At 49.7% G+C, this 25,693-nt stretch overlaps 1 protein-coding gene across 2 annotated transcripts in view; it reads left to right on the top strand.

Annotated features, from left to right (window-relative positions):
* CHCHD3 (coiled-coil-helix-coiled-coil-helix domain containing 3) overlaps positions 1–25,693 on the top strand; it is a 327,448-nt gene that overhangs the window by 12,318 nt on the left and 289,437 nt on the right. For both annotated transcript variants that reach the window (XM_055123581.1, XM_055123580.1), the window contains exon 2: positions 1,910–1,994. In XM_055123581.1, the coding sequence (XP_054979556.1) occupies positions 1,910–1,994 (85 nt within the window). The remainder of the gene's footprint in view (positions 1–1,909; positions 1,995–25,693) is intronic.

Below are 25,693 nucleotides of genomic sequence, written 5' to 3'. Positions count from 1 at the left end.
TGGGATTGGAGGGTGGGAGGGATACTGGGTTCATTGGTGGTAGAGAATGGATACTGGTGGAGGGATGGGTTCTCGAACATTGTATGAGGGAAACACAAGCATGAAGATGGATAACTTTGTAACTGTACCCTCACAGTGACTCACTTATTAAAAAATAAATAAAGAAGAAAAAAAATTGCTCGATTGTACTCCATTGTGTGGGGTATATATAATGTATTTGTTTATTCTTTCAGCAGTTGCTGTAGGTTTATCTCCGTTTTGGCTGCTCTGACTGTTGCTCTTGGAACATTCCTCGCAGGCCTCTGTGTGGACCTATGCATAATGGGGTCTGAGTTGGTTCTCCAGACTCCTTTTTTAGGGGGTCCTCCTCCTACTGTTTCTGCCCTTGTACTGTGGCTAACTGTGAACCGCATCCTGGTATCATTTCCCTGCCTAAAGTCCTTCCGCCGTGCCCAGTTGTTCAGAGTCCTTAGCTCGAAGCGTTGACCCAGTCTTCCAGATCTGAACACTTATGTCCCCTCTGTTCCTACTCTTTTTCTCATGAAGCCCTCGCACCCCAGTGGCCTGCTTGAGCCATTCTTGGGATCATTCGCGTTGCTTCATTTATTGAACCATTCCTTCCACGAACCAGACTGAGCGCGACTCTGGGGAGATGGTGCAGCCAGACCCTCGCTCTCCCACAGCTCTCTCTCTCTCTCTCTCTCTCTCTCTCTCTCTCTCTCTCTCTCTCTCTCCTCTCCTCTCTCTCCTCTCCTCTCTCTCTGCTCTCTCTCTCTCTCTCTCTCTCCTCTCTCTCCTCTCTCTCCTCTCTCCTCTCTCTCCCCCGCTCTCTCTCTCTCTCTCTCTCTCTCTCTCTCTCTCCTCTCTCTCTCCTCTCTCTCTTCTCTCTCTCCTCTCTCTCTCCCTCTCTCTCCCTCCCTCCCTCTCTCTCTCTCTCTCTCTCTCTCTCCTCTCTCTCTCCTCTCTCTCTCTCTCTCTCTCTCTCTCTCTCTCTCTCTCTCTCTCTCTCCCTCCCTCTCTCGCGTGAAAGGTAGACTGTACACCAGAAAGCATTAGCGCGTGATAAGTACCGGACAGAGAATAGTGTGCTGGTAACTGCATCTCCAGACCCGATGTTGTTCCCGACCTGGTGTCTCCGTCTCACTGCCGGCCGCCGGGCGGGTGCCTGCTGACGGCGGCGAGGCCTGTTTCTCATCTGGATCTGAGAGTGCTTCCCCCTTCTTGGAGATGTACGCTTACGCTGGGCCTCGTCCTCGCTCTGACCCATCCCTCCCCCAGCCCCCAGCCCTCAGCACGGCCGGACATGCTGCCCCTTGGGCTTTCAGGCGTGTCCTGTGTCCATCACAGGCCCAGGGATTTGGCACTCTTCCCAAAACAGGCGCCGGGTGGCCCCGCTGTTTCTTTGCCACTCTGAGCAACGAGAGCCCTGGGAATCCTGCTCTTTGCTGGTTCCTGACGAGTGCTCTGCAGAAAGGGTGATGTGGTTGACCTGGAGGAGGGGTGGGGGGAGGACCATTTCCTGTGGGACTGCAGGGAGGGAGGGAGGGAGATAAAGCCTGTTGCGTGCATCATTCACTGGTAGGACTCGGAGCGGGTCCGAGCCTGGCTTGCGTCTTCTCCGAGACTGCAGTTTGGTGCGCGGAGTAAAAATGAAAAGGAGACCTATTACAGTGTGCAATTAGCAGTGCGTTAGGAGAAATGAAGTCGTGCTTCCGGCTGCAGCTCGGAATCTGAAAGCGGCTCCTCCTGGCTTTTACTTTTTTATAGCTATTAGATGTAGCCTAATTTCTCTAGGCCATTTGTTCTACATATTGATACGGGTGACTAAATTACTTGGAAGCGAGTCTACTGTTTTCCTCCTCATTCTCTTTTTAATTGATTTTTTTTTGTTTTGATGTTGCTTTTTCAGCTTTCGGAAAATGTGATCGATCGTATGAAGGAAACCTCCCCTGGCTCGAAGTCTTCGCGCTATTCGGGCCCCTTTGGTGCCTCAGGTATTTCAGAATTTATATTCCAGAGCTTTCCGTAGAAAACTTATAAGCAGTAAGAGTGTACTCAGAAGGCTCTTCTGCAATGGGTCTTTTATTTGGGTGCTCTGCCTTTTCGAGGGCAGATTAGAAATCAGCACCAGGGTTTTCTTTTTAAGAATCTGCTTTGCACACAGAAGTACAATGAATCAGCTTGCAGCCCTTGAACAGTTCTTTTTTTTTCTCATCCAATTCCTGAATCCATTTTGACTTTGGAAGGTAACTGCATTTTTTTTTTTTTTGGTGAAATGCATTATATATAGAGATGTGAGAGACTTAATGTAAATATTTCTTCTACCTGAAAAGAAAGAAAAGAAAAAAAACCCATTGAACACAGGAAATACTGATTTCTATTTCCAAATTGTGCATTATTGCCTATTTTATTTTCTGATAGATTTCTCCTAAGCTTATAGAGTTTATTCCATTATGGCTGGTTTTGAATTATTGATGAAAAGATGATATTGGATGACATTTATGGAGCATTAAAAAAGCTCGTCTTACTGTAACTCCTGATGGACCTGCACTGAGAGGATTCATCCCTTTTTCTCCCCTCTCCCCTTCCCTGTCCCTCTATTCATCCTGCCCATATTCATAATATTTATATTCCTGACCTGCTCAGTGTCTGGCATCGCTGGTGCTCAGAAAATATTTGCAAGGAAAAGCACATAGCCAGCCGCCCAACGTGAGGGAGGGATGTGCTGTTGATTGGCGGAGAGGAAGTGTCGGGGCTGATTCATGGTGGACCAGTTGAGAGTTCTCAGTATTTATTAGAAAAAGGCCTTGGGTGGTAGATCTGGCTATGGACCGTTAGTTCTTTGGGCAAGAGGAGGTATTGCCCACAGGTATTGCTCACTCGGGGCCACTCGTGACCCCTGTACGAATGGGGACATTGTTGAAGGCCAGGTGCTTGGTTCTTAGAGAGTGCTGATTTACCGTGAGTTCACCTTCAGTGTGTTTATGGCACCGTGCTAAGAGGAATGGCCTTAGTCCTTGTCCTTTTAAAACTTCTTGTTTAAAAGGAGCCTTAAGAAAGCTTCAGGGGTTGGAGAGGGCAGGGTCCTGGTGCTTGTCCGGTACGTGAGGATCCCCCCCGAGCACTGCCAAGGGGTGACCCCTGAACTTGGAGCGGGGAGTTGGCGCTGAGTAACACTGGGTGTGGCCCGCACTCTGCTTCCTGCCCCCTCTGCCCCCTCAGCAAGGAAAGTTCAGAGACAATTGGCATTCCATTGAAGTGACCAGTCCCTTTTTTTTGTTGACCTTTTTTTCTTTAAGCTTTTGCACCATACCATTTTTTTTCTTTTTTAAAAAAATTTTATAAAGTAGTTCACACTATTTGATTCCATTTAATATTCAAACACCCATCCCACCACCAATACACCTTCCCATCACCATGTTTTGGGTATTTCCATCCTGAACCCCAATCCCTGCCCCAAAGCAGAACTGAAATAATATATTTTGTTTTGTTGGTGGTGAAAAATTGCTGAAAATGCTACAAAAAAATAGAGTCCTTAGGGGAAAGAGTGTGAAGATTGTTGTATTTCACCCAGGGGCCATTAAGCATTTCTATAAGTCTGTAAAAAAAAAAAAATTTTCCTCTAAGATGGGTGGCCTCCTACTTGAACCCCATCGCATGTGGTGCGGTATTCCTGGTGTGCGGGAGGGTGTGTGGTGTGAAAGGTCCAGGAATAGGTTCACTCGTGGGTGTGGCTCGGCCCGAGTGTGTGGAGAGCGGCCGTAAGCGTGCTGGCAGTTGCGTTCTGGAGGTTTCTGGCTGCTGGGACTGGGTCCCTCGGGGCGGGGAGGGCTCTCACCCACCCCCCTCTGGGGCGTCCCCCGAGTGAAAAAGCCTGGCGCGGGGTCCGGCTTTTCTTCACATGACTTGCATCTTTTCTTTTTTCTCTTTTTTTTTTTTTGCTTTTTTTGGATCACACCCAGCGATGCTCAGGGGTTACTCCTGGCTTTGCACTCAGGAATTACTCCTGGCAGTGCTTGGGGGACCATATGGGATGCTGGGATTCGAACCCGGGTCGGCCGCGTGCAAGGCAAATGCCCTACCCGCTGTGCTATCACTCCGGCCCTGACATGACTTGCATCTTTAGGCTGGTCACCCGAGTTGCTTCTCACCGTGCTGTCTCTCCCCCGTGTGTTACTGTCACTGTCACTGTCATCCCGTTGCTCCTCGATTTGCTCGAGCGGGCACCAGTAACATCTCCATGTGAGACTTATTACTGTTTTTGGCATATCGGATACGCCATGGGGAGCTTGTCAGGCTCTGCCGTGCAGGCGAGATACTCTCGGTAGCTTGCCGGGCTCTCCGAGAGGGGCCCCCACGTGTGTGGTTTTCAAATCCTGCCTGTGACTCCCCAGATGGCGTCCTCCTCTGTGAGCTCCTTCCATACTCAGCTCCGGTATCGGCCTAGGTGGAGTTTCCTCCCCCCAGCGAGTGCCCAGTGGACATCTCCCAGACCATCCTTCAGGATTCTTCCTCAGTCTCCTTCCCTGCCTCTGGGAGTCAGGCCCCACACTTGCATTCTTGCTTTCTCTTCTTCTGGCCCCAGAGTCGGGCCACGCAGTCCTCTCGTCAGCTGTCTCTAAACCACGCTGACTCGGTGCCTTTCAGGCCCGACCCCACTGCCGTGGCCCCACCCCAGGCACCAGCTTCTCTCACCTGGTTCCCTGCAGAGGCCTCGGGATGGGCTCTGCCCTGCCATCTTCTTGTCCCCCCCTCCCCTACCCCTGCCTGCCTGTGTCCACAAACTCAGTCCTTGTGGGAAAAGGACACGCCTGTACTGTCCCCGTGGGCATCTCCTCGGGGCAGTGGGTCTCGGGCTGGCCTCCCCGGCATGCCAGGGCCGGGCCCGCTCCCTGTCCAGCTTCTTTTCTGCTGTTGTTTCCTCCCTCCCCGACTCTGGCCTCTGCACTGGAAGATAAGCTTGCCCCTTGTTGGTTTTGAATTATAGTTCCTAGGATAGCTCCAGGCTCCTAGTGCTGATCAGGTGATGGATTAATTTAGGGCCGACCCCTTTCATCCATTGTAAAAGTAGCTACTCCTGATCATTCTGTGTAGACTCTAATTGAAGGAATTGCAATGCAGGTGACATTTGTCTATGTTACAGATAAATGAGGTACTTTCAGAGGGTCCAAGAACAAAACAAATTTCTCTGTAGTTGTTCAGTGTCTTGGGGTAGATGCAGCTAAAGTATAAGCAGACTAGAGGGAAGGTAGCACTGTAGCACTGTTGTCCTGTTGTTCATCAATTTGCTCGAGCAGGCACCAGTAACGTCTCCATTGTGAGACTTGTTGTTACTGTTTTTGGCATATCGAATATGCCACAGGGAGCTTGCCAGGCTCTGCCGTGTGGCCGGGATACTCTCAGTAGCTTGCCTGACTTTCCGAGAGGGGCGGAGGAATCGAACCCGGGTTGGCCGAGTACAAGGCAAACGCCCTACCCGCTGTGCTATCGCTCCAGTCCAGAGAGAAGGTAGATCCTATAAAACAAGCCTAAAAAGATAGTGAAATTAAGTATGCATGGATATTTTAAAACTTAGGCTTTAGTCTAAAATATGATTTGTGGTCTGGAGAGATTGTGCAATGGGTAGGTCACTTCTCTTGCACCTGACTAACCAGGTTTCATCCCCAGCATCCTTTGGGTTTCCCTAAGCCTCATCTGGAGTAGTTTCTGAGTAGCACAGAGCCAGGAGTAAGTCCTGAGCACCACTGAGTGTGGACCCTCCTCCCCAAAACAAAACAAAACAAAACAAATATATTTGGTGTGTGTGTGTGTGTGTGTGTGTGTGTGTGTGTGTGTGTGTGTGTGTGTATGTCTTGGCTTCCTGCAGCGACACTCAAGCTTAGCTCTAAGCCAGCAGTGTTGCTGCCACGCCACCCTGCATCTGCCGTGGCCTCATTCCCTCCCTAGTGGAGCACTGTAAAGGGCTCTGTGGTTCTCTGGGTCACCTGGACAGTTCAGGATCCCGCTGCCGTCTCAGAGTCAGGGTAGGGCCACCCTGACTCCGCAACGTTCACTTCCCTTTGCCGCGGATCCTGGTGTTAACGCTCGGTGTCTGCTGAGGTCCCGGTTTCCGGGGCGCTTGTGGGTGGGTGAGTGAGGGCTCCCGTCTCTGAGGGGGCAGCAGTGCAGGTGTTCCCCTGCTTTCCCCGCTGCCCGGCCACTGAGGCTCTTCACAGGCTTCGGGAATCAGGTCTTAGGAGGGCTGTGATTCTCTGTTCATGGAGCTCGAATGAAGTCAAGTAGTTTTTCCCCCCCATAGTGTAAGGTATTTTTTTTTTTTTCCTAAAACCTGAGTTCTTAAATTGTGGGTCTTGCAACTGTGAGGACCACAAAATATTTGGCAACAGTCACCAGTTTCTGGACAGGCAATGAAGCTGATTCTGAAATTCATTCAAAATCAACCTGGTGGTGGGGCTGGAGCAATAGCACAGCGGGTAGGGCATTTGCCTTGCACGCGGCTGACCCGGGTTCGATTCCCAGCATCCCATAGGGTCCCCTGAGCACCGCCAGGGGTAATTCCTGAGTGCAGAGCCAGGAGTGACCCCTGAGCATCGCCGGGTATGACCCAAAAAGAAAAAAAAAATCAACCTGGTGTTGAAGTGGAAGTGTTTCTGGCAGCACAACACCCAGGGTTGCATTGTTCTGGCAAAAAGTGGGGTGAGTGGGAAAAATTTAAGAAGTTCTCTTAAATTAAGAACTCGTGAGATCTCATGTTCTTACACATAAACTTCTAGTTGGGACCTGATACCTATTTCCCCCAGTTCTTTCTTAAGTAGTACACAGTTGTTCTTATCTAATTTAATGAGTTAGCAAAACTTATGGGCTGGAGCAATAGCACAGCCGGTAAGGGCGTTTGCCTTGCACACGGCCAACCCGGGTTTGATTTCTCTGCCCCTCTCGGAGAGCCTGGCAAGCTACCGAGAGTATCCCGCCCGCACGGCAGAGCCGGGCAAGCTACCTGTGGCATAGTCGATATGCCAAAAACAGTAACAATAAGTCTCACAATGGAGATGTTACTGGTGCCCGATTGAGCAAATCGATGAACAACGGGACGGCAGTGCTATAGACACACACACACACACACACACACACACACACACACACGTATATATATCACTTTCACTTAAGTGATACTGCCACACCCAAGTGTACCGCCTGCTTATTTTATTTGTTTGTAGCGTAGTTCTCCCTCTCAGAGAACCTGGCAAGGTTCCGAGAATATCCTTCCCACATGGCAAAGCCTGGCAAGCTCTCTGTGGCATATTTGATATACCAAATATAGTAACAATGATGGGTCTCATTCCCCTTACCCTGAAAGAGCCTCCAATGCGGCACCACTGAGTAGATCGAGTAAAGAGAGGCTACTAAAATCTCAGGGCTAGGACTAATGGAGACGTTATTGGTGCCTGCTCGAACAAATCTATGATCAATGGGATGACAGTGATATAGTGATATATGTATATATGTACATATATACATACACATATATGTATATGTGTGTATATATGTATATATATAAATACATATATATATACACATATATATATATTTTTTTTGGTTTGGGGAGGTGGTTGGGTTTTTGGGTCACATCCACCCAACTGTGCTCTGAGCTACTCCCAGCTCTGCTCAGAGATCACTTTCAAGGGTTGTTGGAAAGACCCCGTGGTGCCAGGGCTGGATCTCATGCAAGGCAAGCGCCTTAATCCTTGTGCTGTCTCTCTGACCCCCTACATAGTTTTCTATTGTGGTAATGCTGGAATAGTGATTGGTAACAAATTATGTACCAGGTACTCAGCTAAGTCCTTTTAATGTCTCATCTCACTTAATCCTAGAACCTCACAAGAAGGTGATTATTAGGGACCTATTTAATCTTTATTTGATTTTTTTTTTTTTTTGGTCCATACCTGGCACTGTGCTTGGGGGTTGCCCCCGGCAGTGCTCAGGAGACCATGCAGTGCCAGGGATCAAACCCAGGCCTCCAGCACGTGAAGCCTGCGCAGAGCCCACTGGCCCCTCTCTCCGGCATGCAGGGCTCCATGTTACTTGGAAGTGAAGTGAGACTTGAAGTGATTAATTGTCTGGCCCAAAACCACACCGTCAATTAGCAGTGGCGGGGGTAGCCGAAGCTAAGTGTGATTCCTGAGCAGATGCTGTAGAGGACCAATGGCGGTTAATTGTCATTCGAGTCCTGCTTTGCTTCTGGTGTAGGAAGGGGGTGTTGGTGAGGGCCGGGAAGGACTCCCTTTCACTGATGCTCTACTTGGGTTTAGGAAGAGCCTAAAAGTGATTGCTGGTGTTTTGAGCTTTTCCTCCTCTCCTCCTCCTCTTTCCCCTCCTCCTCCCCCTCCTCCTCCCCCTTCTCCTTCTCTTCCTCCTCCTCCCCCTCCTCCTCCCCCTTCTCCTTCTCTTCCTCCTCCTCCCCCTCCTCCTCCCCTTCTCCTCCTCCTCCTCCTCCCCCTCCTCCTCCCCCTTCTCCTTCTCCTCCTCCTCCTCCTCCTCCTCCCCCTCCTCCTCTTCCTTCCACTCCTTGCCCCCTTCCCCTTCTTCCTCTTCACTCCTCCTCCTCCTCCCCCCTTCCTCTCTCCCTTCCCCTTCTTCCCCTTCTTCCACTCCTTCTCCTCCTCCTCCCTTCCCCTCCCCGTCCTCCTCCTCCCCTTCCCCTCTCCCTTCCCCTTCTTTCCCTTCCACTCCTCCTCCTCCTCCTCCCTTCCCCTCCCCGTCCTCCTCCTCCCCTTCCCTTCTCCCTTCCCCTTCTTCCCCTTCTTCCACTCCTCCTCCTCCCTCCTTCTCCTCCTCCTCCTTCCCCCTCCCTGCCCTCCTCCTCCTCCCCTTCCCCTCTCCCTTCCCCTTCTTCCCCTTCTTCCACTCCTCCTCCTCCCTCCTCCTCCTCCTCCTCCTTCCCCCTCCCTGCCCTCCTCCTCCTCCCCTTCCCCTCTCCCTTCACCTTCTTCCCCTTCTTCCACTCCTCTTGCTCCTCCTCCTCTTCCTCCTTGATTCCAATATTTTAGAGCTAAATTTTATTTTCACAAACTTGTTCACAATAACTCATTGCATTTACTGTTCGACCCCCAGCCCCACCACCATTGCACCTCCCCACCACTATACTTTGAATGTTTCCACCCCACATCCCAAACCATGCCCCCCCCCCCCAAAGCAGAACTGAAAAATATTTAATTTCGTTAAATGGTTAAATATTTGTTCAGCCCTTGTGTGAGAGGTTGTCCCCGTCAGATGTTGTGTGCCCCTCCTGGTACAGCAGTGGGGTGGAGCATGCGCGGTGGCCCGGCCGCAATATTGGCTCTTCCTAAGTGGAGAAAGTGTTTTCCTTCTTGGGGCTTTATGTTTCTGGCCGTGTGAGTGCTTCCCCCGTCCCATCTCGCTGGCCCACACGGGCAGGGCTCTTCTCACACTTAGTTTTCACTGGTCTCCGGGCACGGCCGACCCATGGCTGGCTGTGATGAGAAGACGCGAGATCTCTGGGCCCTCTCCGAACCCCTCTAAAGGCTGCCCTGGGGTTTGGTGGTCATGCTAGTGCGTCCCTTGCTAAGTGGTTGCCGCTCATCACAGAGGCCTCTTCAGGGCAAAATTCAAGTTTCCTCAGCTGGGATTGGACGGAAGGTTGAGCTCTCGGGCTACAGGGATCCCAGCTCAGTGCTCAGTCGCCGCCAGTGCCCAGTGGCTGCCCTGTGGGACAGTGCAGAGGAGGAGACAGTTCCAGTCTGTTGCCAGCTCTGGTCCAGTCAACTTTATTGAGGGGCACTGGGGGTGTGTACCCAGATAGGTCTTAACCAGATGCGTCACTGCACGGATGGCGGCCCCGAAGCCCCGTGTGCCTGTAAATCCTGTTTCTCACCTTTCCCACACCCCAGTTGAGCGGAAACTCGGGACTATTTGTCCGAGGGCTGCCCTCTACCCCTGCTCTAGAGCACTTTCCCTGAGTACCATTCCCAGGGGCCCGGAGCCCTCTGGGCCCCCGACTGTGCTGTATCACTGAGACCCTCCGAGGATAGTTTTTCCTGTCCCCAAAACCCCAGTTTTGCCACTTTTTCTTCAGAGGATTTCGCCTTTTAGCTTCAGATTGCCAGTAGACTCTGATGGTATACATTAACGCAGATGTCTTCTTACAAATCTGAACGAAAACAAAAGGAGAACAGCAGCGCGTCCTGTTTGTAGCTGGCCCGCAAGCTTTATTCTCCTCTTTGGAGGGGCCCCCCTTGGAGGTTCCAGGGAGTGCTCAGTATAGATTTCTGAAGATTTGTAATTTAGAGACGTTATGAAATAATTTTTCAAGCCTACGAAAACGTATTGACAAAGGTGTCACCAGCCTCGTCTACATTTTTCAAGTCAGTTGTATATTCAATGTGAGTTGAATTTTTAAAATTCACGAAAATGCTCGCTTCCCCCCCCCCGAACTCATTCAGACCAGCCCGAGGCTGTTCGTCTGTGAATCCAGGTCCCCACGCTTGATGCATGCGGGGCCCCAGGATTCCTGTATTTCAGAACTAAGTTCTGTTACATATGTAATTTTGAGAATGTAATTCATGCACTAAGAGAGCTCCTCTTAAGACTTTACTGAGACAATTTTTTTTTCTTTTCTTGCCAAACCTTGAACCAGATCAATGACTCGCTGCAATGAGTATTTGCATGTAAAGCTGTTCAGGCAAAATAATATACTATGTGACACCCAGCAGATTGTAATGCCACTTTAATAAATGAGTGTGCTCTAAAGAACTTAACTGTGTCCTTGCTGCTTCAAATTCATTACTGCGAATGTGTTCTCAGCTCTCTTGTCTTGCTGTTGCACCAGGAAATTTAAATTAGGTTGACATAAGGACATGCTGTTGTATATCGTTTTAAACGTACCTTTTCATTAACATCTTGAGTCTTTTGATTTTAGAAATATGTGCCGGATGTGGATTGATTTTTTTTTTCTCTTTTTGTTCTGATTCTTTAGATTTTTTTTTCCCCTATGTGTTTTTCTTTTTTGGCTGATAGCTCTTCTGTGACCCAACCAAAGACCCAGGATAATAACTCTTTCCCCAAGTCAATACAAAAGGAAAAAAAAAAAAAGGAGTCAGGAAATTATCGTCAGAGGCCATTTGCTGGTTTCCTAAGTCACTACCCAGACGAAAATGATCAATCTGGAAAAAGAGACAGATGAACTCACTTTCATTATTATCCTCACTCTGCAAGTTTCCCTGTAAATTTCTTGTCATTGTGAAAAATAAGAAAGATTTGTCGATTTGTGTTAACTATATCATTGAGATCACTAAGTAGCTGGCAACCTTAACAAATTGCAGGAAACCAATTTAAGCAGGAAATAGCACAGCCCAAACTAAACAGCCAATTTTGGGAAACAGATTCATCTATACGTTCTTCTGTATTTTTTTTTTCTCCCAGAATCCGGTCCCCCTAGTTATTTTTAAACAGCTCTTTAAGACTCATTTAGATAGAGTGCTATAGGGAGAGTTCAAAGTAAATAAGCTGGTGCTTATCCCCTGGGAGTTACAGGAATGAAGAGTGTTGCAGGTTTCCAGCGTTTAGTATTTGAAACTTTGTTGATTTCAGTGTATCAACTCTTTTTACTTTTACTTTTTTTTTTTTTTCTTTCTGGGTCACACCTGGAGATGCACAGGGGTTACTCTTGGCTTATGTGCTCAGGAATCCTCCTGGCAGTGCTTGGGGTGGCCATATGGAATGGTGGGAATTGAACCTGGGTCGGCTGCATGCAAGGCAAATGCCCTACACACTGTGCTATCTCTCCAGCCCCACTTTTACTTTTTTTTTTGTGGAAGTTGTGATAGATACAAAACTATTGCTTGACAGGTTCACTGTCACTGTCATCACTGACATCCTGTTGTTCATTGATTTGTTCGAGCGGGCACCAGAACTGTCTCCATTTTGAGACTTGTTACTGTTTTGGGCATATTGAAAACGACACGGGAAGCTTGCCAGGCTCTGCTGTGCGGGTGAGATACTCTTGGTAGTTTGCCAGGCTCTCCGAGAGGGGCGGAGGAATCGAACCCGGGTCGGCTGCATGCAAGGCAAACGCCCTATCGCTGCGCTATTGCTCCAGCCCCATCCACCATAATAATTGGTTATTATTATCCACCTGATATAAGTCAACTGATAGAAATCAGGCAACCGTCTCTGCCTTCAGGGAACTCCCGGTGTGCCCCAAAATGTCTGGTAAGTGCCGTTAGAGTGAAGTAACTAGCACAGCTTCCCCTACTCCGTGGATGGTTTTGAGGAGGGGAAGGAATAGGTGACCCAGCAGATTCAGTCAACATGCTTTGGGAATAAAGAGGAAGGGGTGAGAGCTTGGGTGTCCGGCCTTCTGGGGACGGGGCCTGGCCACTGCAGCTTTGGCCCTCTGGTCTCCGCAGGGGCTGCAGGATGGGCCACTGGCCCGGGCTGCTTGCATTGGCTGCTCGAGGAGGAGGCTGGCCTGCACCTCCTGTCCCACTGCTCTCTTGCTTCCCAGGGGCAGAGAAGCAAATGGGTGGTCCCCGGCAGGAAGCTGCCCCCGTGCCCGAGTGGTGCCTGCCGCAGGCTCGGGACACAGCTGCTGACGGAGAGAACAGCTGGGGGAGAGACCCTCTTCTGTCTTTTTGCTCTGTTTGAGTTTTGGGGCCACATCCCACAGTGCTCGGGGCTCAGGGATCATTCCCAGCCGGGCTGGGGTCCGTACGTAGGTGGTGTCTTAACCCTTGGACTGTCCCCGGACCCGAGACCCCATTCTGCTGCCCAGCAGTAGATTTTATTTGCTTGTCGGGCAAGCCTGGTGACTGGACCTCGCCGCAGGTGATGTGTGGAGATCACCAGCAGTGAGTCCAGCCACACAGCACAAAGGGCTTCAGAGCACACGACTCCCAGTCATGGTGCAGGGCTTTTGCCGTGAAACATCAGGGGGCCGGGGTTGGGGAGACAGTGAGAGGACACGTGTCGTGCATGTGCAAAGACCCGGGTTTGGTCCCCAATACCGCAGGCCCCTTCTCCTGTTTTCTTTTTTGGCTTTTTAGGTCACATCTGACGATGCTCAAAGGTTACCTTTCTTGAGCACGCCATTAGTGTCCCAAGCACCCCAGGGTCCTTCTCCCCACAACACTGGTGACCAAACAGAGAAAAATAGACTTTGTACGCAGGAGCTCTGATCTATAGATGGAGCTTTAATGCATTAGGAGGCTGGCTTGATTTGACTTTAATATCCTGATGATGAAACAAAACAGCCGTTAATTTTTGCCTTGCTTAGACTCTGGTAGACTTTGAGGGCATCATCCGGTGACCCAGTGCTCTGAAGACAGAATCCCCAGAGCTTTGCACGCGTACGTGTTCTCCGCGGTGAGCGGAGGACTCGGAATCGATGCCGTGACCCTTTCAACTGTCGGCCAAGTAGCAGCTTATTGTTGCTGCAGTTGTTCCGTGTGAGTAAACATTTCAGGGCGGAAGGGCTGGCTCTGCATTTGATGCTTCCCCTTATCTACCCTTCGCTGCCCTGCCTGGCTTCAGAGTGACACCCAGAGTGTCCCGTGTCAGGCCAGAGAGTGAGTGTGCCCAAGACCCCCCTTATGGTCCACGAGGGGGCCATCATGTAGCTCAGGCATTCAGACACTCGCCTTGCACGCAGCTGAACGAGGTTTGATCACCCCAGGGCCCACCCGAAGCGGCCCCTGGACACAGAGATAGGAGTGAGCCCTGAGCACTGCCAGGTGTGGTCCCCAAACCAAAAGCAAACACGAAAAAGAATCAGCTGTGCTTCTGGGCTGGTTGACTGCAGTTGGGGACCCGACTCGTTCCCAGAAACGCACGTGGGCGTCATGGAGTCAGGCTGCTCTCAGCACGCTCAGAGACTCACCCTTCCCACGACCCGCCCCTGGCCGACTGGGAAAGGCTTCCCAGGGGATGCACAGAGACTTTTCCTCTCCCCCTCCTCCCCGGCCCCAGCAGAGCCCCTGGGTGCAGGGTGGAAGGTGCTGCGTGAAGGCGTGGCCCTTGTGCTGATTGGTTCTCACGCTGCCCGATGTTGTGTGTCCGCCAGCCCTTCGGCTTCCTGCACCCTGCTGGCTCTGTCCTGGGGGCGGGTACGCGGGGAGGCAGGGGGCGGAGTCACAGCACAGCCCGGCCCCGTGGGGGGTTTCCGCTTACCGGGGCCCACTTGCCCACTGGCAAAGAGTGTTACGTTTTTCTAAATAATACGTTGACCTTTCAGGCTGTCTTTTGGGATTGAGCCCGAGACTTATTCTGGGGGTTTGTAGTGGGGGTTTGGGCTGGCCCTGACTCTGTGCTCAGAGGTCACTCCTGCTGAGCCTTGGGGGACTGTTTGGTGCCAGGGATGGACTCAGGCTTTAGCCCACTGAGGTCTCTGGCCCTCGAACTTTTTGTCCCTCTAAGACTGTTTTTGTGTTATCGTTCTGAAACTTCTCTTAAAAAAATGCTTGCCTTATTATTATTATTTTTGTTTTTGGGGCCACACCTGACAATGCTCAGGGGTTATTCCTGACTCTGCACTCAGGAGTTACTCCTGGTGGTGCTTGAGGGACCATATGGGATGCCGGGGATTGAACCCCGACAGCTGTGTGCAAGGCAAGCACCCTACCTCCCGTGCTATCCCTCTCGTCTCAAGTGGCCTTAATATTCTACCCCAGAAACTTTTTGGAATTATTATTATAAGATTATAGGAAATTATGGTCTTTTTATGGATTGTCCTGGACCCTTGACATATTTTATGGTTTTTAGTTTAGTTTTTTTTTTGTTTTGTTTTTGGGTCACACCTGGCGATGCACAGGGGTTACTCCTGGCTCTGCACTCAGGAATTACTCCTGGCGGTGCTCAGGGGACTATATGGGATGCTGGGATTTGAACCCGGGTCGGCCGCGTGCAAGGCAAACACCCTACCTGCTTTGGTATCACTCCAGCCCCTATTTTATGGTTTTTAAATCAAATTTAAGTAGGACATATGCTGGATAATTAAAATCTATTTTAATCAGATCTGATAAACATAATTGATAACTTGAAAAACCTCAGGACTGGAGTTGTAGATTGATCATTTATTTGCCTTGCATGTTTGAGTCCCTGGGTTTGCTCCCTAGCATTGCAAGAATTTGAAATAAAATAAAAAAGAAATGTAATAAAAAAAAGAGAGAAAGCACTAAGGAGGGCTGGAGAGAGAACGCAGGGGTTAAGGAACTTGCCTTGCGTGTGGCTGATCCTAGTTCGATCCCTGGTTCCTTATGTAGTCTGAACACTGCCAGGAGTGACCTCTGAACACATTGCTGGGAGTAAGCCCTGAGCACCACCAAGTGTGGCCCTAATCTCCAACCCTTGGGGAAAAAAAAGTCAAGTAGCTGGCTTAGAGGACTGGCTCATATTTTACTCATGGAAGCCCCAGATGTTATCCCCAACATTGCGTGGTCCCCTGAAGACCGTGGGGAGCAGCTTCTTAGCGCGCTTGTGTGTGTGTGTCCGCGCGCGCGCGCGCTTGTGTGTGTGTGTGTGTGTATGTGTGGTCTAAAAACCAAAACCAAAAACAGAGGAAAAAATATTCTTTACCAAAAATTGATTCTTAAAAAAAAAAAATTGCCTTCCCCCATCATCGTTGCTTATTAGACTTTGGATGGAAACAGCCCTCCTCCCCCTTTTATTTTTTCGGTGCTGGGGATCAAGCCCGGGACTACCTACGTGCGAGGCAGGTGCTTGGTGGCCGAGCCACGTCCCCAGTGCCCTGAACTGACACCTCCCAAGGCCGTGTTCCGTTTGGATGGAGAACTGCCCCGTTCTTGCCAGCGAGTCCCAGGCCCTCCGTGGGACGGTTGCCGAGGCGTCCGTGTGATTTCACAACCTTGAGTGACATTTCTGCCCTGCGCTCTGGAGGCCGACCACACTCCTAGGGAGGCTACAGTAGCACCTGGGGAGCTGCTTGCAGTGGGGGAGCTCCAGGGGAGAAGAGCAACGCCCCCCCTGTCTCCAAACTGAAAATGGAAACGGAAGGATGCGGTTGAACTGCCTCTGACTCAGGCCGTGGCCGTTGCGTGCAGGGGCGTGTGCGGGGAGGCATTCAGAGAGGGCTTATTGCCACGTAATAGTTGTGTGATCTTGGGTAAGCCATCTCAATTTCTCGCAAGGTAAAATGGAGAGACAACTAATTTTGCGCAGTTGTCATGGCGACCAAATGAGATAATATATATGGGCTCTGAGAGATAGCAGGTGATCAATAAACGTCCCTTTCCTTTTATCTTCTGGCACGTGGCACGCCAGGCTCCAACGTTACCCGCACCTTTCCCCACGCTCTGCATTGTCGCTGCCACCGTTTCTCCCTTTCTGCCCACCCGCTCTGTCTTCCCCTGGCTGTCTGTGCCCTGGCTCCAGCCAGCATTTGTTTAGTTGGGCCAGACACTGTGTACCAAGTGCTGGGGGTTCGTTCACTGAGGATGGGAACCGAGCTGTGCCCTGTGAGTTGTTTACTGACTCTGCCTGGGGAGATCAGATGAGCCTCAGGGAAGAAGTGGCCACGTGTGGGGCTGTGTGTGAAAGGGTTACACAGGATGGCATTGGTGGGGTGTGTTATTTGTGTGTGTGTGTGTGTGTGTGTGTGTGTGTGTGTTTGTGTGTTTGTGGGGAAATGGGAAGGAGGAATTTTGAAGGTGGGGTGGGGGGAAGAAATGTCGAGTACAACCGCTGGACTCACAAAGCACTGAGTGCTCTCTGAGGATTAACTCAGAGTTTTTCTTGGCCCTCTTCTACCCTGTTCTCACCTCACAGTCACTTTCTGCATTTGAAAAAGTGCGCTGTTTAGGGCTAGAGCAATACCACAGCGGGTAGGGTTTTTGCCTTGCATGCGGCTGACCCGGCTTCAATCCCCGGCATCCCATATGGTTCCCCAAGCACCGCCAGGAGTGATTCCTGAGTGCAGAGCCAGGAGTGACCCCTGAGCATCGCTGAGTGTGGCCCAAAAAGCAAAATTAATCGATCAGTCAATCAATCAAGATGCCCTGTTTATACCTGGGTCGGGATTGGCATCTTTCCTCTCCTTTTAGCTCTCTGAAGGCAGAATTCACACCTGGAAACTCCCTGTCTGGGTTCCCGGTGACCCCCCCCCCCCCCCCCCCCGCTGTGTCTCTGCTGCTGAACACACTCACGAGACACTCGGCACCGGCCTGAGGGCCGTGAAGGCTCAGTCTGTGGCTCTTCCCTGGTGCTTCCTTCAGAACATCTGGGCTGGGTAGCAGCAGGTGCAGCCAGCGCCAGCCCCAGGGAAGCCACCTACTGTCATGACCCGGCTGTCGCTGTCGTGAGGTCGAGCACGTTTCCCTGGGGGCCGGGGCTGCAGGGCGTGTTCAGGTGTAGGGCAGGGAGGAGGAGTGTGGTTCTGTAAGTTGCTGTGACTGTCGAACGGAACTGCTGGATTGTTCCGAGACCACTGAATATTCTGGCACATAAGTTTTACCTCGAAGCTGTTCCAACGCTTGAAGTCTGTCTGATTTTTTTTTACCAAGTATTTTCGGAGTATCCCACCTGCATGGCAGAGCCTGGCAAGCTCCCCATAGCATATTTGATATGCTAAAAACAGTAACAAGTCTCACGATGGAGACATTACTGGTGCCCGCCCGAGCAAATCCATGAACAATGGAACGACAGTGATAGGGTGATTTTCAAGAGCATTTCCCCTCCTTGCTTCCCGTGTTGCAGTCCACACTTGGCAGCTTCCTGTGCTCGTCTTCATTCTGCTTTCACTCGGCGACTCAGAGCCCCGTAGGAGGCAGGTGACTTTGAGCTTTGGAAATGCAGGACCCCTTCGAGAGATGCCAAGGTGTGCTGGTGCCCTCCGGGCCTGTGCGGAGACCTGATGGATGTCAGAGGAGGGTTCAGTAGGTTGTCAGCAGGCTGGCCTGGCTCTGTAGGTTTGAGCAACATGCTTTTCTTTTTTTCAAGGGTTTTTTTTTTTTTTTTTTTTTAACCTGAGTCCACACCTGGGAGGGCCGTGGGAGCTACGCCGGTATGTGCTTGGGTCCCAGGAGGTGCCAGGGAGTCAGCTCAGGGCTCCCGCGTGCAAAGTGTGTCCTCCAGCCTTGGAGCTCTCTCCCTTGCCCCTACCTTTCAAATTTTTTTAAAAGTTTGTGTTTTGGCCCAGTTGCTTTGTACTGATGAAAAGGAAAGCATTAGCAGGTGGGAGAGAACGTGGCAGCTTTCCCCGTCCCCTCTAGAGTACAGCCGTAGATGTCCTTTGATTTCTAGCCTGTTAGTGTTCATTTCTCATTAACAGGGCCTTCCTTTTCAAAATCCTTTTTTCACACCAAAGTGTTCATGAAGCCATGCATGTTAATAAAACCCACACCCTTAGAGGAATCTGTCGTGTGGTTCTCTTTTCCCTCCCACGTTGTAGGAACTAGTAGTTTTTGAGTTGATAGAAGAGCAGGAAGCCCCCATTTGGGGGTGCCCATCCCTGCTCAGGGTTGCCCTCTTGAAACAACATCGCCAGACGACATTCACTGTGCAATCCAGCGACAGGAAACCTTGAATGAAGTCACCATCAAATAATTTCAGTAAAACACTTCCTTTCTGACACAGCAAGTAACAGTAGTTTGGGGCATTGTCCACTTGTGTGTGTGTGTGTGTGTGTGTGTGTGTGTGTGTGTGTGTGTGTATGCGCTTGCACACACTTTTTTGTTCCATGTGATTCCCAGTTGTCTTCAGAAAAATGGGTCCTTTGGTTTAATGTTTGGGGGAAGCGGATAGTCTCTGTTCAACCTTGATTTGACATAGAGTAGTGGTAGTAGGTGGTTCTTTCCCGTGGATCCAATTGTTATTAGATTCTCTTGCGAGAGACTATAATAGCAGAAGCTTTTTGTTTGATTCTTCTTTTCCCACAACTAGCAGTTTCGCAGGCCTTCAGCCTGAGGCTGTATCATAAGGGCTTTCTGGGTTTGATGGGAGACCAGAGAGAGTCAGACAGAGCCTCAGGGTTTGCTAAAAGAGTTTTCACAGTTGTTCCAAATAGACTCCTCCTCCAGAGCCTTCCAGTTGCTGAACTTTCTCTCCAGCCCCATCAGTTTCACTCTGTAAAGAAATTTTCAGGGGCAGTCCAGAGAGGTCGTGTAGCAGGTAAGGTGCTTGCTTTGTATGCAGCCAACCCGGATTTGAGTAACCCACCACCACCTGTAGTCCCCTGAGCCCATCAGGAGTCGTCCCTAAGGCTATAGTCAGGACTAAGCCCTATGCACAGCCGGGTATTTGCAATGAGTGTTGGCACCACTGGATGTTGGCAGCTTCTCATAACTCAGAAGGCAGGTTGGAGCTTCTGGATAAGGTTGGTTCATGTCTTGGGAGTGGACTTGAAGCACCTCACTCTGGATTCCAGTCCTGGGATTTGGATTCAGTTTTCGGTTCAGATATTGTCTCTATATAGGTCTGGTTGAAACACTTGTTGTATAAACAGCCATGCATGTAAACGTGTACAAATGTGTATGTATGGGTATTTTTACGCCTATAAAAATAACAGATCAATTTGGAGCTATCGTAAAGTAAGTAGGGCACTAGCCTTGTTTGTGACTGATCTGGGTTTGATCCCCGGCATCCTATATGCCCATATCTCCCTCCCCCCACCCCACTCAGCCCAGGACTGATTCCTGAGAGTATAACAGGAGGAAACTCAGAGCATTGCCTGGTGTGGACCCCTCCCCCCAAACAATCCCCCCCCCCCACCAAAAAATAATGTACCAACCACAAATGTATTAATGTGTCCGTTTTGGCAGTTTGGTTACCTCTGAACTTTCCTCATAGCGCAAGTGGATGCCAAAGGTAAACTTAATCCTGTTGGATCTTATGCCCCAAGGCTGGCATAATTTTATACGGAAAGAGGAAATCTTACAGTTTTTTGAACTTGGATGGAACTGGAGGGCATCATGTAAGTGAGATAAGTCAGAGGGAGCAGGGCAGGAATCAGATGGTCTCCCTCATCTGTGATGTATAAAGAAACAAAGGAACAGATAGTAATAGACAGTTACGGAATGCTGACAAGCTCTGCCTTAGTTTACAGAACAGAGATGACAAGCAGTGGGGGAAGGAAGAGGCGGGCTAGAAGGGCTGAGTGGAGGGTCTGGGGCACCTTGGTGGGAGTGGAGTGCAGTAACTTTGAACATCAAAACCGTAAGTGTTAAAACTGTTGCAATTGTAGTATATAAACGACAGTGAAAACAAACAAAACACAAACCCAAAGCCCAGGCCAACATGACTGGCCAGTGAAGCAAAGGGTTGTAGTATTTCACTCTGAGAAGGACTCATGATTTTGGCTCTAATTAGTTTGTTTGTTTGGCTCTTAAGCCACACGGAGCAGTGCTCCAGGCTTCCTCCTGTCTGTCCACTCCAGGATTACTCCTGGTGGGCTTGGGGGACCATAGGAGGTGTCAGGGATTGAGCCAGGGTCCACTACCTGTAAGGCAAATGCCCTACCCGCTGTACTATCTCTCTGACCTGAGGACTCATAGGAATTTGTCATTTGTTTTTCCGTCTTGGTTTTCCCAAATGTGACTGTTCTTTGTTGTGTGTTTTTTTTTAAATTATTTTCTTTTATAAAGTAGTTCACAATGCTTGATTACATTTAATATTCAAACATCATTCCCACCACCATTACACGTTCCCACCACCATATTTTGGATTTTTCCATCCTGAACCCCAATCCCTGCCCCAAAGCAGAACCAAAATAATACAGTATTTCCCTCTAAGGTTGGTTGCCTCCTGCTTTGGATCCCATCAGATGTGGTGCGGTACTCTTGGAGAATGGGTAGGGTGCGTCCTATGAAGTGTCACACGATTTGCGGCCATGTAGTCCAGGGAAAGGTTCGCTCGAGGGTGAGGCTCGGCCCGAGCATGTGGAGGGCAGCCGTGAGCAGGGTGGCAGTTGGGTTCTGGAGGTTTCCAGCTGCTGGGGCTGGGTCCCTTGGGGCCGGGAGGGATCTCACCCACCCCCACTCTGGGGCGCCCCGAGTGAAACAGCCTGGTGCGGGGCCTGGCGGCATGGTTATGGCCCTTTGTTTACCTCTTTCAAGAACACTGGCTCCCATTTAACTCGAAGCAAGATGGTGACTTTAGCAGGAGCTGCAGAGCTAACTTCCCCTTGGAGCAGCTCGTGTCCAGGCAGGACCTGCGAGCCAGTGCGGTGGTCGGGTTGGTGAGCGAGACGGGGTGGCCAGAGTGGGCCTGGGCCTGCCTGGGGCGCCGCTGTTCCCTTATGTGTAAGATTTGTGCCAATGGACGCGGAGTGATCTGTCACCTAGCACAAGTCGAGACTGTGTGTGTGCCACAGCACATTATGGGACCTCGCTTCTGTTCCGACTTTGTTTCCAGCTAGCTGTTATATTTTGAATAAGTTTCTTTGTGTATCTGGGCCTTATTGTTATGACTCTCTTAATTTCAAGATTGATGGGAAAGGCTGAACTTTTCAGGTTGGAATCATTGTCAGTCCCTGGATACTTTGCAAAGTCTGGTTTTGAACAGATGAGTTTGCAACTTGATATTTAACACGCGATTGTTTGGTATAGCTCTCTTGTAAGTATGAACTTGTTTGCATGCATCTATGAACATCCAAAAATGAGAAGATGGGCTAGAGACATAGTACAGTGGGTAGGGTGTTTGCCATGCATGTGACTGACCTGGGTTTGAGTCTCGGCATCCCGGGTGATCTCCCAAGCCTTGTCAGGTAGTGATCCCCAAGCGAAGAGCCGGGAGTAAGTTCTGAGCGTCAGGGAGTGTGACTCCAGCATCCCCTCCACCCACAATATGAAGGTGATGTATTTTGGAGATGTTTGTCCTTAATCATAAATGGACCCTTCCATCATTAGCTAAACACTGTCATCCCATTGCTCATCGATTTATTCAAGCGGGTACCAGTAAAGTCTCTCATTGAGAGACTTAATGTTACTGTTTTTGGCATATCCAATACACATGGGTAGCTTGCCAGGCTCTGCCGTGCGGGCGAGATACTCTCGGTAGCTTGCTGGGCTCTCTGAGAGGGGCGGAGGAATCGAACTCAGGTCAGCCATGTGAAAGGCGAACGCCCAACCGCTGTGCTATCGCTCTAGCCCAAATGAACCCTTATCTCTAAAAATTCATTTCTCCCTATATGGATATGTATCCATACCTAAATCTACTGTGCAGAGATTTTAATTTATTTTTGCCATACCCGGTGATGCTCAGGGCTTACTCCTGGCTCTGTGCTCAGGGATCACTCCTGGTGGGTCTCAGGGAGACCCAGAGATTGAATCCAGGTCAGCCAACTGCAAGGTGAGCACCCTACCTGCTGTATGATCGCTCCAGCAGCTACTGTACAGATTTTTAAAACTAGACACACAAAAATATTCACGGGACAGTAATATCCATTTAAAAAGTTTTCTTGCTTTAAAGTAATTTACATTTCATTATTTGAATAACTTGTTTAGAATAACTTGGCCAACAATAACAAAAAAAAATGCTGTTGGCAGCTTCCAGGTTTCTTTTTTTTTTTTTTTTAAAGCACTCTAGAGAATTAGGGAAAAAATAGTAATTAAAAGGGTACTGTCAAGGTTGGTAGGTCTAAATTTAACACGCCAGCTGTGTTTTGGTTTGTAGGGGTATGTGTGTGACATGCTGTCTCCCCCTGTGGCTTGCTCGCCCTCTCAGGAGTCAGGAGCCCACTAGAGCGGCCGTAGAGGCACTGAGCTCTGCACTGCAGCTTCAGGAAAGGGGTCCCCGGAGTGTTGCTGTGACCTCCAACCATGGTGCTGGCATCCCGAGAAGTTCCGAGCCCGTGGGTGGTAGGTTCAGCTGTCCAGCGCAGCCGTGGTCTCTGGAGGTTCCTAACGGAGCTGTTTCAGAGCACGGCACCGCCGCCCTGTGCTTGAGATAATGCTTTATTGAAGCTAAGATGCCATTAACTATAAGAAACGACATTTTATTACGTTCCACGAAGAAATAACCTTGACAATCGAGCCATGATAAAATGCTTTCTTAGGCACTCGAATGCTCATATTTATTGGAAGGACGTAGATAAAGAAGGAAAAGGGAAATGAACTCCCCACGCTCCTGCGACTTACTCACCTTCAGAGCCCCAAGTCTTTGAATCATTTTCTGACTCCGATTGGACGATCCACCCGGGGTCTCTCCACACCCTCTCAGTGACGGCCATGAAAAATGCTGGCGTTGGGCATTTCCTTCAAAGCGTGCCCTTCTGTCGGCTCCGCAGTGTTCTTCCCCAGCTACCGACACACATTCTGCATGTTGACACACACTCCCCTTGATCAGACATGGACGGTGTCGGGAAGTGTGTCCTGACTGCCCCCAGGCCAGTGCGTGACTGCGGAGCTGAGAGCAGTTGACCTGTGAATAAATGTGCATCTGCACATCAAAGGGACATGGCAGCAGGGGAGAAGACTTGGTCTGAGTTACTAACCGCATATGAATGTTGGGGTTAGAGAATGTGGTTTTTTTTTTTTCCTGTGGTCCAACTGCTGAACACCCCAGTTACGATTGTTAGGTCCTAGAAAGACACAGCCCATCACCGCTCATCATTTCCATGGACAAGTCCCTTTTCTCCATCAGGGAGAATCCGAATGGTGAGTTGAACTCAGTGAGGCAGCCCCTGTTCCTTGAGAGACATCTGAGGGGCATCACGCCGTCTTTGCCCATCCAGCATTCCTGGCTCTGTGTGAATTACGAGGGGGTACAAGTCGGAAGGAGGCTGTTGCCCAAGGTATTGATGGTTTCCTGAGAAATGGGAATAAACCCAACTAACAAGGCGATAGAAGAGTCTCCTGAGGCTCATTATGGGCGATAAAGCGTTTCCTTTGCTTTATAGATTTAAGTATAAGTAAACTTCTTCACATTTTTCCCCCCTCCAAGCACAGAAGGCTACCAGTTTAGAGTATGTAGAAGCACTGAAAAATTTAGCAAATCCGATGGGCACTATTTCCCTTGGATTTATTACATTTAAGTTTACCTTTTAAGAACTTAAAATGATTATTCTAAGGAAATACAATAACAAAATGTGAATGATCCTGAATTGGATCTGGATTAAGTTTCTGAAGTTTAAAAGATGCCTCTGGACAATTGAAATAGAATCAGGTCTGTAGATTCTAGTATGGTTTGGTCATTAATTTCTTTTTTGCTTTTGCTTTTTGACCACACCAGGTGGTAATCAGGGCTTATTTCTGGCTCTGCACTCAGAGATCACTCCTGGTGGGCCGAGGGAACCAGATGGGGCCTGGGGCTCGCCAGTCCCCCACCCACCATACTGTGGCTCCGGCCCTTCCTTTTACTTTCTAAACTAGCCCTAGCATCCTTGTTCTCCTGCCTGTCTGCCCGTCCCTACTCACCCTTCCCTACTTCATTCAGCCAGATTTGCTTTTGAAAGCAAGTAAAATTGTGCCTCTTCCAGGACACCTTCCCTCATCCTCCCTATGAAGCAGATCACTGATTCACTAGCTCTCATCCTTTTCTCAGGGGTGGAGTGGGGCCTCTGGGGGCTCCCAACCAGTGCTCAGGATGTGCAGGCGCTCCGTTGCGATTCTAGGCCCAGTGCAGGGTGGTGCATGGACCCTGGGCAGTGGGGATTATCTCCCAGGCCACCTTGTGCTCGGGCGACTGTTACGGAGAATGGACCCTGCTTGGCTGCGTGCTGGCCATGGGCCCTGACCTTTCTGCCCCAATCACGCACTGTTTTTCATGGTGGTTTTAATGTTTTTTTCCCCCCTTTTTTGTTGCTCCCTGTGGTGGGTTAAAATTATTGTTATCTTATGGGCATTTTAGGTGGGATGTTACTTTCCCAGTCCAGCTCTGGCAGATACAGATTGCTTTCTTCTTAGTCAGGGAGTTTATACTCACCGCTCCTGACGGCTGTCTCCACAAAGTAATTATTCACTAATTGATTTATCGATTGGGTGGGCAACACTGTATCCCAAACTAAAGCGACTGCGTTTGACTTATTGGATTGTCTATATCTGTCCTTCCTTTTAACCTCCGATCTATAAAGAGTCAAATTTTTATTTGCCTGCATTTATTGAGATAGCATTTTCACAGTCTAGCCCCCTTGTTACTCTAATTTCAGATATCACAAACTCAATTTTCTTTTTTGTTCTCCCTGTAATCAGATCTATGATCGCAGAAATGTGTGAAACATATTTGAACAAACAAAGCATCCCCACATGGTTTGTCAATACGTTGGGCTGGTGGGAAAGAGAAAGTGATGAGACGGATGTTAGCTTGAGGGTAGGCCGCATTGGTTTCTTAAATATGACGGTTAAGCGTTTGGCTCATCAGTATCACTCGGGTTAAGTGTGACCAACATGAAGACGGCAATGCGCGGTAGTACATAATCGTATCTTAGTCACTTGGACTTTTCTGAGTATCCCTTTAGAATCATCCGAGGAGAAGATGTTCCATTAGCCGAGAGTTATGAGACTGTGGCATGTTCTCTTTGACTGTCGATTTTAGTCCGAAACTATTTTTGGGGGCGATGGGAGGGTGTGGCTCGGGGAGGGGCAACATCTTCTTCAGAGGAGTCACTGTGACCTGCATACGTTCTTCTCTCTGGTATCTGCACTGTTGTCTGGCTCCTGAGGATCTGGGCCATCCCCATGGCGGAGAGGTGAGGTCACCATGCATAGGGTCAGCCTTGCTGTAGGCACGT

This window comes from Sorex araneus, chromosome 1, assembly GCF_027595985.1.
Source record: "Sorex araneus isolate mSorAra2 chromosome 1, mSorAra2.pri, whole genome shotgun sequence".
In the NCBI taxonomy this organism is placed as follows: Eukaryota; Metazoa; Chordata; class Mammalia; order Eulipotyphla; family Soricidae; genus Sorex; species Sorex araneus.
Note: the sequence above shows the minus strand (reverse complement) of the source record. Positions and strands in the feature narration are given on the sequence as shown.